General features: G+C 40.1%; 1 protein-coding gene across 5 annotated transcripts in view; it reads left to right on the forward strand.

The window, feature by feature from the left end:
* Positions 1-3,201: 3,201 nt before the first annotated feature.
* The window catches only part of ATL2 (atlastin GTPase 2), a 57,859-nt gene continuing 42,981 nt past the window's right edge, over positions 3,202-18,079 (forward strand). For 3 of the 5 annotated variants that reach the window (XM_027033583.2, XM_053201016.1, XM_027033584.2), the window contains exon 1: positions 3,202-3,360. In XM_027033583.2, the coding sequence (XP_026889384.1) occupies positions 3,243-3,360 (118 nt within the window). In that variant the 5' untranslated portion in view covers positions 3,202-3,242. Of the gene's footprint in view, positions 3,361-3,382; positions 3,902-18,079 lie in introns of those variants that run through there. The other 2 variants (XM_053201019.1, XM_053201017.1) reach the window with 2 other exon arrangements.

The raw sequence follows: 18,079 nt of genomic DNA on the forward strand, positions 1-18,079 counted from the left end.
CGGATAGCTCGTTTCTAATATTTTGCAACTGCAAATAATGCTGCCGTGAATAATCTTGTGCAATTTTTGTGTGTGTGTATTATTGGAGTTGTGCCTTCAGAATTATTGCCCAAAAGTGTGATTGGCAGGTCAAAGTGTAAATGCGGATTCAGTTTGCTGGACAATGCCAAATTCCTCTCCATGGGGGCTGTACCATTTTGCATTTTCAGTGAGAAAGCAGTGTGTGAGTGCCTGTTTTCCCCCATGTCCTTGCCAACATGATGTAATCATAAGCTTTTGAATTTTTGCCAAACTGATGGGTGAGAAATGGTGTCTTAATGTTGTTTTGAGTTTCTCTTATTATGAGCGAAACTGAACATTTTCTCGCATGTTTAGGGTCCATTTTTATAATGCCTTTGTCGCAAATTGTCTGTGGACATCTTTTGTCCATTTATTCATCGGATTTAAAGATTTTGAAAGTTGTGTATTTGGAAGACATAGCTTTTAATACAATTTACACAAACGGAAGGCAGAATCCCAAAGTACCTGCTGTGGATAAGCTATGGTTTCTGCCTTCCACGAATTCACAGTGTATAAAATGAACACTATCACAATGGATATGAGCAGAAACTCTGGACCCAGATTGCCTAGGCTTCTTCAAAGGCCAGTCCTGACACTTAGGCACATTTTAAGCCTCTTGGAACTTTAGTTTTTTCTAACTGTAAGATGAAAATATTCACAGCATATACCTCTCAGGATTGTTTTAAGGATGAAATGACTTAACACACGATAAGTACTTTGAAGGGTGGCTGGAACAGTAAACATTTCATAAATGTTAGCTATTTAGCAGTCAAAAAAATGCTCTGAAACCCACTCATCTGAGCCCATAAGAATTTTGTTTTAAATGGTTATAAAAAATGAGGACCTGGAGGTTTTGAAACATTAGGTGAATCAGTGGTAGAACCAGAGTTTTTTAAAAGTAATCTCTACACCCAGCATAGGGCTTGAACTCAAGATATTGAAATCAAGAGTCATATGTTCCACCACGGAGCCAGTCAGGCACCCCTGAATAAGACAGATCTTTGACCCCCTGGAGCTCACTTTTTTATACTGGAGGGGTCTGTGTGGGCTGTAGGAAGGAAAAAAAAAAAACAAAAAAAAAAAACCTAAGTAAACTAATTTTGTCTGTCTTGTTCATTACTCGTCATTCAGCACACACAACAGTGTTAGAACTCATTTGTTAAATGAAAACAATGAGGAATAAATGACTGAGTAGTGAAAAACGCAGCTCAATACGTAGTTAGGGCCCAAATCATGAAAGGCCTTGCCAACTATTCTGAAGAGTTTGGACTTTATCCTGAGCAGAGAAATCACACCACCCAACTTGCATGGAAGAAAACTTAAGCCAGTGGCTGCGTGGAGGACCCACAGCAGAAGGGCCCCCAGCAACAAGCCACCTCGGTGTAGTGGGAAAGAAATGATGAGTGCTGAATCAAGAGGGAGTCTGAGGGGACGGAGAGGAGGACTGGACAGAGGTTTAGAAGTCAAGACTGACTTTACACACGCTTGGTATAGAAGGAGGGTGGGGGAGGGACAAGTCTGCAGTAACACTGAGGTTTCACTGTGATGAGAAATTGAAGAGGGATAGCTGACTGGGGAAATCAAAGAATGGATTTTCCAACACACACAGATATGAGGCGACCGTGGGACAATGCTCAGTCTCTTGACTGTACTTGCATTTAGCTTCTCGACACTCCTTGAAGTCGGGAGCTATGTGGGCCTGTTTGGGGCACTGTAGTAGCATTCTATGACATTAATATAGTGTCTGACCATGGAAAGGATACCAGTTAGGTCGGTTGACTAGGAGGAGTGCAGCCTTAACTCCCTGGGGGTTCCTGATGGGGGTGCACCCAGTAGTAAGTTCACTGCTGACTCTAACGGAAAGTTTATTCTTTGACTGCAAAAATACTCACTTTTGCATCTTTTTTCATGCCCAAGATGATACCTTGCAGAAAGCAGATTGTTGGCAATACTAGATAGATGCCGCATAGGGAGATTATGAAAGGAAATCCATCATCAGGCCAGGCTTATGGCTTGAGCTTAGGCTGCCCCAGGGGTACTGAACCAGGATGCAGGGAGTTAGGAAGTCCAGGAGGAGCTTCAAGTCCCTTTCCATAAAGACAGAGAACAGATGAATAAACAGACAGCCCAATGAACACTCCTCTAAAATGGCACCCTGAAGCTTTCATGACACCAGTGCTTTCCAAGAGATTGTGCAGGAGGTAAGGCCGTGATATTTAGACTTTTGAGAAGACGTGGACAAGACAGCAATTCAGATACCTGGACGCCTGTCTTTACCAAGGAAAAGGAGTTTTTAATGCATTGGTGATGTAGTAGAAATCCAAAAGAAAAGAGACTGTGTTTCACAGAAGCTTCCACGGACTGGTGTTTATTTTAAAAAGCGACCTGCACTTTCTGGAGGATATCACTGGATCCTCACAAGAAGGTTTCATCATAGTTAGGAAAGGACCTACTACAATTCATTTTCTGAAGACAGTGCTTTCTGGCTTGTCCCTGCAAAGCACTAGGGGCAGGAAAAGGTATGCAGTCAAGAAGATAGGGGGGAGGGTCTCATAAGCAGATGGGAGCTATTGAAAATAAACCATAGGATGGTCTCTGGAGGGGAAGCAACATTAGGGACTTGGGCAAGGAAAGATCAAGAGGAAAAGCAGGGCAGAGCAATAGCTTAGGAGGAAGGCAGGTAGGGTGGTATCCCCCACAGAAGGTGGCGGATAAAAAAGAGAAAAAGGCGTGCGAAAGCAACCGCACGTGCAGGGCACGAGTTAAGGATTATGAAGAAGAGCTGTAAAAAGAATTGGGTTACTGAACTGGGAAGGAGGGACTTGGTTCTCTGGAGATCCCTTCTGCGTTCACACAGGCCAGCCCAGCGCTAAGGGGGTGTGGTACTGAGCTCGCAGCCGTGCGGATGCCAGGTGACCGCGGTGGGGGCGCCGCCCAATTCCATCCACTAGCGGGAGGCCAGGAAAGCCTAGGGACAGGCTGACAGTCGGGCAGGGAGGCTGGAAGGGCGGAGGCGGAGCGAAGGCGCCGATGGGCGGGACGGGGGAGGGCGTGGGGAGGACAAGGAGGCGCTGGCTACTGGCGGCGCTAGGACCCGCCAGCGTCCCGCCGGCTCCCGGGAGGTTGATAAAGCGGCGGCGGCGTTTGACGTCAGTGGGGAGTTAATTTTAAATCGGTACAAGATGGCGGAGGGGGACGAGGCAGCGCGGAGGCAGCAGCCGCACCAGGGGCTGCGGCGCCGGCGGCGGACCAGCGACCCAAACACCGGGGTTAACCACGTCTCGTCCACGACCTTCCTAGGTACGCGCCGGCGGGGCGGAGGCCGCAGGGTCCCGGTGGGGAGAGGGCGCGGGCCGCTCGGACCCGCGGGCACCGGCCGCAGGCGGCGGGGTCGTCGTCCGCGGCTGGCTCAGCTCTCTTCCCGCCGTCGCGTCTGGCGGCCGCGGGGCCTAACCCCCGCCGCGCCCCGAGCTCCCGCGGCGCGCGGCCTGAAAGGGCGGCCCTCGGGCCGCGGCTCCCGCAGCTGTCGGGTGAACGGGCGGCGCGCGCGTCTGCGCCCGGGCGGCCCGGCCCCCTGCCCGCCCGCCGCGTGGCTGCCGCCGCGTCCGCCCCGACCTGAGGGGGCGGCCTTGAGCCGGGGCCGCAGGCCGGGGGCGCGGGGAAGTCGGCGGCGCAGCGGCTGGGTGCTGGAGAGCTCCGGACGCGGCAGGGCGATCTGTCTGCCGGCGGGCACTCGCTGCCCTCTGTCTCAGAAAGGGAGGACGGAGTGGCTAGGGCTTTATGGGCTCCACGGAGGAGGAGGACGCGGAGCGCGTGGGGGGAGCAGACACCTCGCTGCCAGGTCGGAAAGCTCTCCAGACACCCTTCCAGGAGGGAACCGCAGTCCGCAGGCCAGGGCTGTGCCCCGGGGCTCGCGTTCCGGGGCTCCTCGGCCCCCGAACCCACTCCCGCCGGTTGCGCGTGGCTAGGATGCAAGTCCAGATTTAGTTGTTAAACTAGGCTTGTGAGCCGTTTACTAGTCACCCAGACGGTAGTGAGGCCCGATCAGACTGAAAGGTCTGTGGTGTGAAGTCACCTGATCCTTCGCTCCCCGGTTTTGCTGAATGTGAGCTCCTACTGTACGTGTACCAGGAGCGCCCCTGCCCCCTCCAAGACGCATTTGCTTTGGCAGCGGAGTGTTGTGTGTCCCTCTCCTAACACCCCTATTTTTAGGAGTTCAGCATTTGATCTTTTGCTGTGGTGTGAACCGAACGCCTGAAATCCTGATTGAGAATTTTGATAGTACTTAAAGGCATGAAGTTTTTCAAATGCTTATAAACAGTAAAAGCCTACTTTTAGGTTAGGGAAGTATGGCCGGGGCATAGAGAAGATTTTATAAACTACACTAAACGTGAACTTGTGTTCTTCAGATTCCTCTTTCCACAATCTGATAAAGGTTTAGTGAGATGAGATGTAAAACATTTTGATAAGATGTTATCCATGAAGACACTTCAAGAGAAAAGTTTATGTGAACTATGTATTTCATCATTCATAGTAACCCTTGGACGTGGTGACCATATGTCAGAGGCGATGATAAACTTTAGAGTTTTGATACCGGATAAAGAACAGGAAATAAAGTTTATTTTATTATTGCCTGCCAAAAAACGCACTTGACAGAACTGTTTACATAGAAAAACCAAAATACAACCAGAGAAGAAGGGTTTTGCTTTAGATCTCTTCTGGTTGGAATTCTCAAATAATTAGTTTTGGAATGCTGATGGATTGATTAATTTAGATCTTTTGGATCCTAGGGGTCTGTAGTGTGTGTGTGTGTGTGTGTGTGTGTGTGTGTGTGTGTGTGTAAGCTCTTGTGCTTTATATATATATTTTTTTAAGGTGACCGTTTTAGATGTAGTTTCAGAGTGTTTTATGTACTTGCCTTATTAGGAGAAGCATAACTTTATGACTTAGTCATGGTGATGAACATTGTTTTTATTTTGTGGTACATTGGAAAGAGATGTGATTCTTAAGAGTTGATAAATAGGGCTCACTATTTATTAAATGTTCTGTCTGCTACTCAGAGGTGTTTGTGTGCTTTTTTCCTCCTACTCTGGAAGTAGCCCTTCACTTGGTAACGATACCTATCAAATGACTGCCTAAAACCTGCTAATTTGCTCTGAAGTCTCTCAATACTACATTTAAATCCAAAAAAAACTTCTTAAGATTTGTGTTTAAAGTCCTTGCAGACAGGCTGTGAATGAGTAGGGACTCATCTATTTTTGACTTTGTAGAAGCAACTCTTTGTCTCCCTCTGCTTTCTGAATAAGTAAAGTTGAAGAACTGAGTTGGGGTGAGTCAGGTGCCACTCCAGTAGCTCAATCTTACGAAGGTGCTTTGTGTCTCTTAAGAGAAATGCTTACTCTCTTTAGGAATGTACGATCTTTATAAAGTACTTATGTACTCTTGTATTTTAATGGCTTTGTAGGATGATAGGAATCTGTGGATGTGATTAAATCTGCTTAGTAAGGTGTTTCAAAATTCCTGGAAAATCTTTATTTGGTGAAGAAAGATCTGCCTTACAGTTAAGAGGCATTTATTATAGGGAAAATAAACTGTGAGTTAAAATGAGATTCTGGCCTTAAGTCAAGTGTGTCCATTTGGGATTCGATTTTAGTTTGCCACTATGTTTTAACTTTAGTATAAAATTTTTGAATATTCACAAGTGAAAGTAACTTTCTTGAAATTGTTAGACCTTTTCCAAAATTGTGCTTTTTCCACCTGTCTAGTATTAAACAGTTGTTAAGAGTACCTGGAAAACTGTCACCTCGTTCCATGCTGGAGTTCAAGACATATTGTGAGAGGGACGCCTGGGTGGCTCAGTGGGTTAAGCGTCCCATTTCAGTTCAGGTCATGATCTCACGGTTCGTGGGTTCGAGCACCGCGTTGGGCGCTGTGCTGACAGCTCAGAGCCTGGAGCCTGATTCGGATTCTGTGTCCTCTCCTTCTCCCTCTGCCCCCTCCCGCTCGCACTCTGTCTCTCAAAAATGAATAAATATTAAAAAAAAAATTTTTTTTTAAATCACGATACATTTTAGCAAGATGCATTAAAAAATTGTTTATGCTCGTTTCAAATACTTGTTTGACATGATTGTGAGCAAAGCCTTTTGGCAGGCTCTCAAAGTTAAGAGACAGAAATGTAAGGAATGGGAGTGGAAGTCAAACTTTTTTGTAACGGTGATTTATTGCTTTACAGAAGTTTTCTCTGGGGTGGCTACAGGGAAACCCCCCCTTTTTTTTCTTTAAAAAAATGTAATGGTATTCTGTGTAACCATTTTAGGGTTCTAAAATCCAGGTATGTTAACTTTCTTGGGCATTATTTAACTTAAGGAAGATAGATGTGAGTATTGAGTTGCTGAACTTGATCCCCCAATGAATTCATTACCCATGTTAAGTTTCTTCCTATCCTTTACTGTTCCCTGTCACCTCTAGTACAGAAGAATGGTTGAGGGCTTTCTCTATAGCTTTAAAAGTGAGTAGTTGAAAAAACTCCACCAGTCTGAAAATATGGTGGCAATAGGATAATCCTTGATATTTTATAAAGTGCTTTAAACATCTTGCTTTGATTTTTTTTTTCTTTCTTTCTTAAAATCTGCCTTTGAGAGATCCCATTGGAGGGAGTGATTTTGACTTGTCTATAGTCACAGAAACTACTCAGAGACACTCTTACCCCTGTAGACTTGGAGGAGAGTATGGGTCTTTCTTCCTTGAAAATTATCACAGGCATAATTAGAAATGCTGGGGTAAAACTGTTGAATGATGTCTGAAATCATACTAATGATTTTTTTTTTTAGTTTTATAGGCATTTAATAGCTTACCAGTTGATACAATAGGATTTTTTAATATGCAGAAAACATGAATAAATTTTGTTTTACGCAGTCTGAGAGCAACAACTCTTACTGTAAAACACAAGAGCAATATTATATACATTCCTTTAGTGATTTTTTTTTTTTAATTGTGTCAGTATCTTCAGTTAACGTTTACAATCTGGGAACTGTTTTCTTCAATCACCACCACCTCTGCAACATTCATATGAAATCAGTGCTTGCTTTCATGTCAGTGTCAGATCAACTTCTAACTCGAAGATTTTGTGTTTGTTTCTGTCATCTTCATAGTGAGCCTTAGGGATGCCTGAAGGATAGGCAGGACAAAAAGCAGTTGTGACTTGTAAATCCAGCTTGCCCTCTCCCCCACCCTACTGAAAACAAACAAACAAACAAACCCCAAAACCTTTTTCACCAATTTTGTACATGTCGTTTCTCTACCAGGAGATTCTTTTTTGCATCATCTAGATTAATTAAGACATTGGACTTATATACAGCTGGACAGAAAGAGTAACCATTTTAAGTGCCTTTTCCTTCAACAATTTTAACTTCAGTTGTTTAAGGATTGGGACAGTTAATGAGTAACAATAGAGCAAGTCACTAAGTGAAGTAGGAGATTTTAAAGTAGAAAGGGAAAAGAATTCATAGAAAGAAGTAGAATTCACGAAGTAGAACAACTTTGCTTATTAAGTACATTGACAAATACAAAATATTCAGAAGTGCAAAGCCAAGATGACTATTTTACAAATGATTTTTCAAGTTATTGGTAATCCTATCTCTCTGTGTTTAGGTGTACATATATTTGCTAAACTTAGGTAGATTTTTGTAAAATGTGTATTTAAGTAGCCACCCTCACTATCTACTGTGGGATAAATGGCTGTAGGTAGGCGGTTTTATGGGCAGATGATATCTATTAGAAGGAATTGTTAAGTCATGAAAGACTTATTTATACATTCTCTATTTTCCCAAGGAGATAGTGTACATTTTGACTAATTTGGGGTTTAGTTTTCTGACCAGTACAGGTAGGATCTAGGGGATGCCTGGGTAATGTACTATCTTAATAGAAATTATTCATACAAATTATATTTCTGTGACTGGCATCAAAATAACCAGTAACTCTAGTAACTTGTTGGTGAACTATGTAACTTTGAAAGAGCTTATCAAGGATCTATAGTACATTTCATCTTTTTATTGCATAATACTCTGTGGGGGTAATGTTTCTTTAATTACAGAGAAGCAAGATAGTGCAGTGGGAAAGAATGAGGAATCAAATGCTGAGTGACATCACTTAAACTCTCTGAGCCTTGAAGCCCCCCCGCACATACAGCAGTGATGATAATCCCATGATAGGGCTGTTGTGGGAACAAATGAGATGACAGGTACAAGTGTTCTGTAACTTGTAAAGCTGTCTGTGTGTAAGAGACAGTAATGTACATGTAAGAATGTGCCAATTCGACTATGCTGTTATATAGATGTGTATATTTGCAATCAGTCTCTTCTAATTTTTTTTCACTGCAATGTGGGCAAAGGTTTATTTTGAGCAAGGGTAGTGGGTGCATTTTTAACTTTATCTGTAAAATGCTGATAATGTGTTCATGATTAGGGGTATTGCAAGTATTAAATGTGATAAATGCTCTTAACCCACCGGCAAACATTCTGTTGATGGTAGTTATTACTATAATGTATAGTATTTAAGATGAGACTCTGAACTAAAAGTTAAGTTTCACAATAGGTGACTTGAAAGACCTTTGTTAGTTTTTAGAAGATAAAAATATACATGCATATTTCTCAGCCATCTTCATTTTAATAAACTTGCACTTTAGAGAATCAGTTAATCATATGGCAAAACAGTCTTCTGAAATTGTTAATTTTTTTTAAGATTATTTATTTTTTAGAGGTAGAGACAGTGTGAGCAGGGGAGAGTCAGAGAGAGAGGGAGACACAGAACTCAAACCAGGCTCCAGGAGCTAAGTTGTCATCACAGAGCCTGATGCGGGACTCGAACTCACAAACTGTTGAGATCATGACCTGAGCTGAAGTCGGGGGCTTAACCGACAGAGCCACCCAGGTGCCCCTGAAATTGTCTATTTCAATTATAAGATTCAGGATGAAGCAATTTCTTGGTTAAGGTCATGGCAGTTTCCAAGTGGAGTGCATTGACTTTTCAGACAGTAAATGTGTAGAATCTAACGGGTCTGTTATGCCCAAGAGTGCCTCAAGAATGATTGACTTGAAATTATACAAATTGTGAATCCCATTAAAAGCTTTTTTCCCCCTACATGTAATAATCATTTATAGTAGAGCCATGGATAGTGCTTAGGACATATTATTTTAACCAAAGACTTACTTTTGAATTCTATACACTTCGATCATCAGAATGGATTTAGAATGGAGGTTTTAATGCTAGCTCTATAATAACATTTTTTCCTTCCTGGTAGGTAATATCTGCCCTAGTAAACTTAAGCAAATTTACAGGGTTTTTGTTTTTTGATTGTTAAATAGTCTGTGAAGGCACTTTAGAAACTTTAAAGCCTTCTATAAAGAAACTTTTTAAAGGGGGTGAAATTGAAATGCTAAATGAGCTGCTTTTTTCATATTTGAATGAATGGGTTCATGAGATATTAAAAGTTGGATTAAATTCACTTTTATCAGAATGGGAGGGAGTTGGTTTTTTTGAAGTAAGTTGTAGGGAAACTTTGACACGAAATCATCCTTCTTCTGAGATTTTTTTTGAAGACCTTTGTTAATCACATCTTCAGAAATCGCTTTCTTTTCATCAGCCCTTTAATTTTAAAATAGATGTGTCAATATGAACTGTGGAAATTTTGTTTAGAGTTGAGAGACTTTTTATTGCAAGAGAATGGCAGTGGCCTTGGGTATTGTTTATCAAATTCTGAAGTGTAGGCTAGAAGTTCTCAGAAAGGTTGAACAATGTTGTTGATGCCAAATGTCTTACAGTTAGATATTAAGATAGAAATGTACTGCATTTAAATTATAGCTGAACTTGTGATTGGTCAGAGCTTTTAATCTAATACAAGTCGTGGATAATTTATACCTTGTAAAAGTTTTAATTTTTGTAAAATTTCAAAAGCAGTAAATATAGACTTTGGAAAATATAAATAAAATAAAAAAGAAGAAAATAAAAATAATATCAACTAGTGGTAAGTGATATGGGAAACAAAGGCAAAAGAAAAAATTAAATTTCCTTGCTACTTATAGCCCATTGACAAGTCTTTGAGACAGGCATAGTGACCTTCCTCTAGGAACTCAGCTGCCTCAATGATGACACTTTGCTAAGGGCAAAAGGCAATATTAGCTTAACATTATCCCGATCTCTAGGGTCCTAGAGGATTCTGTAAGTCTCCTTTAACATACAAAAACTCCTTTGGAAACTTCTTTTATCTCTACCCACCAAATACATGTCAGCAATCATCCTCCAAGTATATGGCCCACTGATATACATCTCAAGGATCTCGTGACTAAGGTTTTATTAGACAGTAATAAATGAACTTTTCCTAACAGTAGCTAGCCCCCTTAAGGTCCTGGAAACCTTGTTTCCAAAATTCCTTAGAGACTTGCAGTGTCCCTAAGCCCCCTCCCAACCTGAAGGTATGTAATCAGTCATCCATCACAACCCTAGGGCAGCTCTTTCTGCCCATGGAGCCGGTTCCATGCTTTAATAAAACCACCTTTTTGCACTGAAGAGGTCTTAAGATTCTTTGTTGGCCGTCGGCCCTGAACCCCAACATTTCTACATCAGTAAGTACTGCTAACATTTTAGTGTACATCTTTTAGTATATATCCTTTTTGAATGCATAATTTAATTTTTCCTAAATTGGGATCTTACTGTAATTTTGTAATTTGCTTTTTCTTTAAAAAAATATTTTTTTAATGTTTTATTTACTTTTGAGAGAGAGAGAGAGAGGCAGAGTATGAGCGGGGGAGGGGCAGAGAGAGAGGGAGACACAGAATCCGAAGCAGGCTCCAGGTTCTGAGCTGTCAGCACAGAGCCTGAAGCAGGGCTCGAACCCACGAGCTGTGAGATCATGACCTGAGCCGAAGTCGGACGCTTAACCGACTGAGCCACCCAGGTGCCCCGGTAATTCACTTTTTCATTCCATATTGTATTTCCTTGTGTGATTAAATAATCTTTACAACATGATTTTTAAAGTGGCGTTAAAAATGGGGATTTTTTTTTGTGAACAATGCTGGCGAAACATCTTTGTAGATAAATTTTGACCTTTAGGATATGGTTTTAAAAGTAGGTGGGTCAAACTACCTATACGTTTTCAAGATTGAAGACACATCAGCAAATCATTTGGAAAGGTTGTTACCATATATTCTGTGTTCATTTGGGTTAGGTTTGTACTTGTTTACAAATACTTCTGTTCACAGGTGGATGTTGTTATTTAAAAATGAATGCCAACACATAGGTAAAAATGAGGACCTTACTGTTGCATTTGCATTTCATTGATTACAGTTGATCTTGAAGTTTTAATATGGTAACAGAGTGTGAACTCAGAACTTTTTATTAATTGCATTTTTATAATCTTGGACCATCTCAGTGCTACTCTTACTATTTTGTAAAAGTCCTGTTGTGTATAAGAAATTCTTTTTCATATTTGCTTTTTAATTTTGTGGGGAAGGGGGTTGGCGAATAGTGTTGTTTTTTTTTTTTTTAAACGTTTAAAATGGCTCCATATGAATGCTTTTCTTAAATAAATCGGCAACTTTTCACTTTACTGATGCTCGTCTCTTCTGAATCTTTAGGTATGCTAGAGGGTTTTCTTTTCTTTCTCTCTCTCTCTCTCTCTCTTTTTTTTTTTAAACTGTTTTGAATTCTTCCTGAGATATTGTTTGTTTCTGACTCATTAATGACAGAGTATGTGCATCTGCTTTGGTGCCCATAGTGTGATAGAAGTTCCTAGCTTAGGAGTTGCGTTCATATTGTCCCACCACCAAGCTTCAACTTCCTTAACTAAAAGAAACCTACTTTGGAAGTTTTTAGATTAAAAGATAATGTCTTAAAAGCACTTGGCATATATTGACTATACAAAGAAAGTTATCACCCCTTCAGGATGAAGAGAGCCTGAAAGGGCTGGGACTTGTTTTCTTTTGGGAGAAAAGATGGGGGGGAGTAGGGCAGGCTGATAGAAGACCATTTTTAGACAAAGAACTAGCTTTTTTCCCCTTGATGCTATCAGTTGACATATTGAACACCTACCTTTTGAAAGGGCTTTTCAGTTGTGTGTAATGAGTACCGGTGTGGAAAAGTGTAGAACATCCCTGTTCTAAGCTTTCATGTAGTTGGGAGATCAGATAGACCTTATGCATATTTGTGAGTAAAGTTTATCATTAAGTTTATATTTTCAGAAGTAGGAACCCCTGTGTGTGAGGGTGGGCTTTGTCAGGCCTTGAGGAATGAGTGGGTCCTAGGAGGCCGAGTGTAGGATATCCTACTTGTTTGAAGGTAGGCAGTATTTGGTAAGTTTTTTTTTTTTTTTACAAAATAGTTTAAGCACTTGTCTATTTCTAAGAATTTTTCTAAAAGGGATGCTTAAAAAGTATTTAAAAGCAATTAGATAATGGTAGCTGAAAGATCAAATGGTGTCAGAGCATGTGTAATAAAAAAAGAATATGGGGCACCTGGGTGGCTCCGTTGGTTAAGTGTCTGACTTTGGCTCAGGTCGTGATCCCACAGTTCATGAGTTCAAGCCCTGCATTGGGCTCTGTGTTGACAGCTCAGAGCCTGGAGCCTGCTTCAGATTCTGTGTCTCCCTCTCTCTCTGCCCCTCCCCTGCTTGCACTCTGTCTCTCTCAAAAATAAATAAACATTAAAAAAGAGAGAATGTGGGCTGTTTTTATAGCCAAGTTGAGCAAAGAATTGATTTAACTAACTGGATAGTTCCTGGAAAAACTGTCTGAATAGCCCCAAATGTGACTTCTTAAAAACTATGGAGATATGTTTCCCTAACCCTATTTTTTAAAATTATTTATTTTTGTTTATTTTTTGAGAGAGTGCACAAGAGAACATGAACTGGGGAGAGGCAGAGAGAGAGAGGGAGAGAGAATCCCAAGCAGGCTCTGTGGTGACAACAGAGATCCCAACGTGGGACTCGATCTCCTGAACTGTGAGATTCTGGTCCAAAATCAAGAGTCAGATGCTTAACTCACTGAGCCACCCAGGTGCCCCACCCTGCTTACCCCTGTTTTTGAGCCATGTGTATTTATCTACCACAAGAAACTCTGACATGTACTCTAAAAGTTGCCAAACTAGAGAAAGGATGAAAGGAGAATATATTGAGAACCTCTGACTTTCTTATTCCTTTTGTTTTTTTCAAATTAGTCACATTTATCTACTTAGAAGGATGTTTGTCTGTTTTGGCACTATTCCTTTCTTTTTACAGCTGTTCTCGTAGTAGGAATTTTGCCTGTATTGAGCCGAGTTTGGGATTTGAGTGTATACTTTTGTTTTTGTTTTTTGTTTGGTTGTTTGTTTGTTTGTTTTTAACTGCTCCTATAATGAGCCATCTGAGGTAGAGAGTTGTGACAAAATGGAATGTAGCATCTTATTTCCAGAGTCTTGGCAGATACCTATTTGAGATTTGTCATAAAAACCTTATTCTAAATTTAAGCTTGGGTCCCTGTGTATGTATTTTAAGGACTCCTTTGCTAACTGGTTATCCCAAATTTCAGTCGCTTTTCTATGGATTTAATATCTTTTAACTTACTACTGAGTTAATTTTGGGGCCAGATTAAACTGTTTGCCTGAGTTAAGGAAACCTACTCTGGTTTTGATGGATTCCTGATCCCTGTGTTAGAAAACCTTAGAGTAACCGTTTCAAAATTACTTTTGGAAATGGAAATTTAGTGCACCATAGTTTTTTAAAGACTTATAAGAAAAAAATATGTTCCTTATAAAAATATGGAATAATTTAGTGTTATCAGTTGCCTAGTTCAGAGAAGGATGTTGAAGAACTGGCTAGCTCTTGCATTCATTGCTTTCTATTTTTACTGTCACCTTCTGACTTCGGGCTTCTCACCTTGTACTCTGGCTCTTCTAGTTGCTTAATATCTGATTTCCCTGTTTTTTTTAGGTTCTCATTATACTTCTTACTCACGCATCACTTTTAGTTTATCTCTGCAGCACAGCTTTGATCCTATCACTCCTCTGCTTCAAAATTTTCCATGGCTCTCAGGATGATGCCCAGTATTCTTACCCTAAACTTTTAAGGTTAGCCTTAATCTGCTTGTCAGGGCTCAGAGAGATGCAGCCTTCTCCAGGATGTCTTCATTGATACACTAGTTTAAATAATCGAACATGGCTCTTTCTTTATACTGTTCTTTTGCACTTATTTTGTCGGAGCCTTAAGAGTGAGGACCATTATCAGCAAATTGTATTTCTCAAGTATAGAGTATAATGCCTTGCTCTCTAATTACTACTAGCTTGAAGTGGGTAGGGTGGGGGACCTTTCTCACTTATTCATGACACACTGTGTACCATAAGAAACAATGAATTACACATTTATTTACATGTAACTGTATATGCATGTCTTACTGAAGATTGGCAAATACAGTTTTATTGCGTCTCATATTTTATTTAAAAAAATTTTTTTTAAGTTTATTTATTTTGAGAGAGAGAGAGAGGAGAGTGCTGAAGGGGCAGAGACAGAGGGAAAGAGGGAGAGAGAATCACAAGCAGGCTCTGCACCATCAGTGTGGAACCCGATGCAGTGCTTGAACTCATGAACCAGGAGATCATGACCTGGGTCAAAATGGAGTCGGATGCTTAACCAACTCAGCCACCCAGGTGTCCCTGCATCTCATCTTTTAAAAATCTGCAATTTAAAACTTGCCCTTCTAGAAAGCTTATGAAGAAAAAAAGTTGTTTCCCACATGTTGGGGGATGGTATAAATGATTTGCTGACTGTATAAATGATTAAATTTTGACAAGGAAACTTTTGGGAAAAGGGAAAAATAGCTATATGCCAAGATTTGTTAATAAAGATGAGAAGTAAACCCCTCTTCCGTTTTTTTTTTTTTAACAAATTATATTTTTGGTAACTTTTTTTTCAGCTTTCTAGAAATCTTGAGCACGTAAGTATTCAGCTCTGTGTTTATTCAACAAACATGCTCATTTGGCATAGTTGGAAGATGATGAATTTGACGAAGACCTGAGTGTGTATCCAGATTTGATTACTTAGGAAGTACGTGTCTTTGCAAATTGCTTAATGTGAGCCTCAGTGTCCTCCTTTATACAAACAAGGAAACTCCTAGCTTACCCAACAAAGTGATTTTGAGGATTAAAGAGATATTATGTACTTATGAATCCAGAGTAGACACTCTTAAGTATTTTCCTCTGTTCTCCAGTAAAAGGTACACCTAAAATACTTATTTTGTACATTACATTATTTCATAGAGTGGAAAAGTTATTAATAATGTTTTCACTTCTTTTCTCAGATATCTACTTCTTTCAGTTCTTTGCTCTAATAAATGTTTCCTCATTAGGGAAGCATTGCCTGGCCACTCTTGTACGAAGTAGCAACCCCTGTTTCCATTTCCCTTAACTTGCTTTATTTTTCTTTGTAGTGCTTGACACCAGCTGATGTCATGTATTTGTTTTCTATTTCTTCATCTTTAGGATGTAATAAACTAAGGGCAGGATTTTTTTTTTTTTTTAAATTTTGTTCACTAGTGAATCTTACAATTCTTAGAACCATATTGTAGGTGTTCAGTGAATATTTGTTGAAGGGGTAAAGACTTAATGCACTCCCACTTCTAATCCTTTAACCCCCTGCATTAGAATTACCTTGGTGGTTGTTAGTGGGGGTGCTAGTAACAAATGTAGATTTCTGGACCCTGCTCCTGATCAGCTTAATCAACTCTGGAGGTGAGATCCAAGAGTGTATTCCAAGCAAGCCACCCAGGTGGTTCTTAAGCTTCAGTGTACATGGGACTCATTGTTTTATGGTGTAGCTTTGGCTAATTAAATATTGGCAGTATAACTCAGGCCCAGCTATAATTAAATTATGGATGGACTGACTATGCTGTAGCAGTTTTTTCCCCTGTTGATCTGTCAAGGGAGACTTGTTTTTCTGTAGTTTTGATTATTTTGATTACTCTTATTATTTTTGTCCAGAGCTCCAGTTTAATCTAGAACTTTAAGGATCTAGAAATTTCTTTCAAATATTAGATATATATAAGTCCTCCTGTCCCAAACAAAATGAAACCCTTTAAGCCCACACATAATCTGTACTTGTCATTTTTTACTCATGAGAACAGATGAACTGATATCAGGGATTTGTTTTAAGTGATAAACATTATTTAAAAATATGGGCTGTTTTTCAGTGTCCTTTCTATGACTATACATCACTGGGAACAATGATTTTTATAAACATTATCCTGTAACATTGAAAGGCAGTTTGGTATAGAGGAAACAGCATGGGCTTAAAGACCTAAATAGAAGTCTCAGTGTGTATACTTTTTACCTGTAGAATCTTGAATTTCTTTTTAAAAAACTTCTTTGTCCAGGGGCCACCTCGGTGGCTCAGTTGTCCAACTCTTGATCTCAGCTCAGGTCTTGATCTCAGGGTCCTGAGTTCATTTGACATTTTGGTTTTGAAGTTTATCCGTGTATACACACTTACATCATATTCGTTAATTTCAGTTTTTCTATTTCATGGTTTATTTATCTATGAATATTTAGATTGCTTCAAAAACATTTTTTTTTTTTTTTTTTTTTTGCAATTTCAAACAGTACTTCAGTGAACGAGAAACCTTGTTTTTCTTTTCCTGTGCACATGTGTAAGTATTCCTCTAGCATATAAATAACTTCCCAGCGTGGAGCCTACTCAAAAAAAAAAAAAAAAAAAAAAAAGCCCCCAAGCCCCAACTTCTTTGTCCACATTTTATCTCTCTGAAATGGGGATAATGGGGTTGTTGAGAGGATTCCTGTCACAGTGCCTGGCCTAAAGTCATAGAGTCATTCGATAAGTATAAGTTCCTTTTTCTGTGGAAGTAAATTCTGAAGTAACTCAAAATACTTCATTGAAAACAGTTATAACCTATTTCAAACTTATAAAAATGATAGACGGGTGCCTGGGTGGCTCAGTTGGTTGTGTGTCCGACTCTTGATTTCTGCTTAGGTCATGATCCCAGCATCATGGGATCTGTGCTAAGCCTGGAGCCTGCTTGAGATTCTCCCTCTGCCTCTTTCCCCCACTTGCTCTCTTTCTCTCTTTCAAATAAATAAAGTTTTTAAAAATGATAGAAAAAATATTAAAGATGTCCAAATGCTCATTGCATAGATCTAATGCATTGTATATGCCCTAATTGTTTTGAATCGTTTTTAAAAATGTTTTTAAATTTATTTTTGAGAGAGACAGAGCGTGAGCGGGGGAGAGGCAGAGAGAGAGGGAGACACAGAATCTAGAGCAGGCTCCAGGCTCTGAGCTGTCAGCGCAGAGCCTGATGCGGGGCTCGAACCCACGAGCTGTGAGGTCATGACCTGAGCTGAAGTCAGACACCTAACTGATTGAGCCACCCAGGTGCACCCATTTTTAGTTTTATTTATTTTTATTTAAACAAAAATCTTTTTTAAGTTTATTTATTTTGAGAGACAGAGAAAGAGCATGAATGGAGTAGGGGCAGAAAGAGAATTACCAAGCAGGCTCCGTGCTGTCAGCACAGAGCTCTATGTGGGGCTTGAACTCAGGAACCCTGAGATCATGACCTGAGCTGAGATCTAGAGTTTGATGTTTGGGGCACCTGGGTGGCTTGGTCTGTTAAGCAGCCTTCCTTCGTTTCTTCCTTCCCTCCACAGACACACACTTATCTTGAAGTTGGTATACATGTTTCCTGTTTTTTTAATAGTCCTATAACATATATGTATTTTTAAAATAAACAATATACAATACTGTGCTGTATTTAAAAATTTTTAGTAAGTGGCTTAAAGTATGTACTTGTGGTTTGATTTTTTATTTGACATTGGTTTTGAAGTTTATCCATGTATACACACTTAAATCTTATTAACTTCAGTTTTCTATTTCATGGTTTATTTATCTATGAATATTTAGATTGTTCCAAAAATTTTTTTTGCAATTTCAAACAGTTCTTCAGTGAACAATAAACCTTGTTTTTCTCTTCCTGTGCATATGTGT

Source organism: Acinonyx jubatus, chromosome A3, assembly GCF_027475565.1.
Source record: "Acinonyx jubatus isolate Ajub_Pintada_27869175 chromosome A3, VMU_Ajub_asm_v1.0, whole genome shotgun sequence".
Lineage (NCBI taxonomy): Eukaryota > Metazoa > Chordata > Mammalia > Carnivora > Felidae > Acinonyx > Acinonyx jubatus.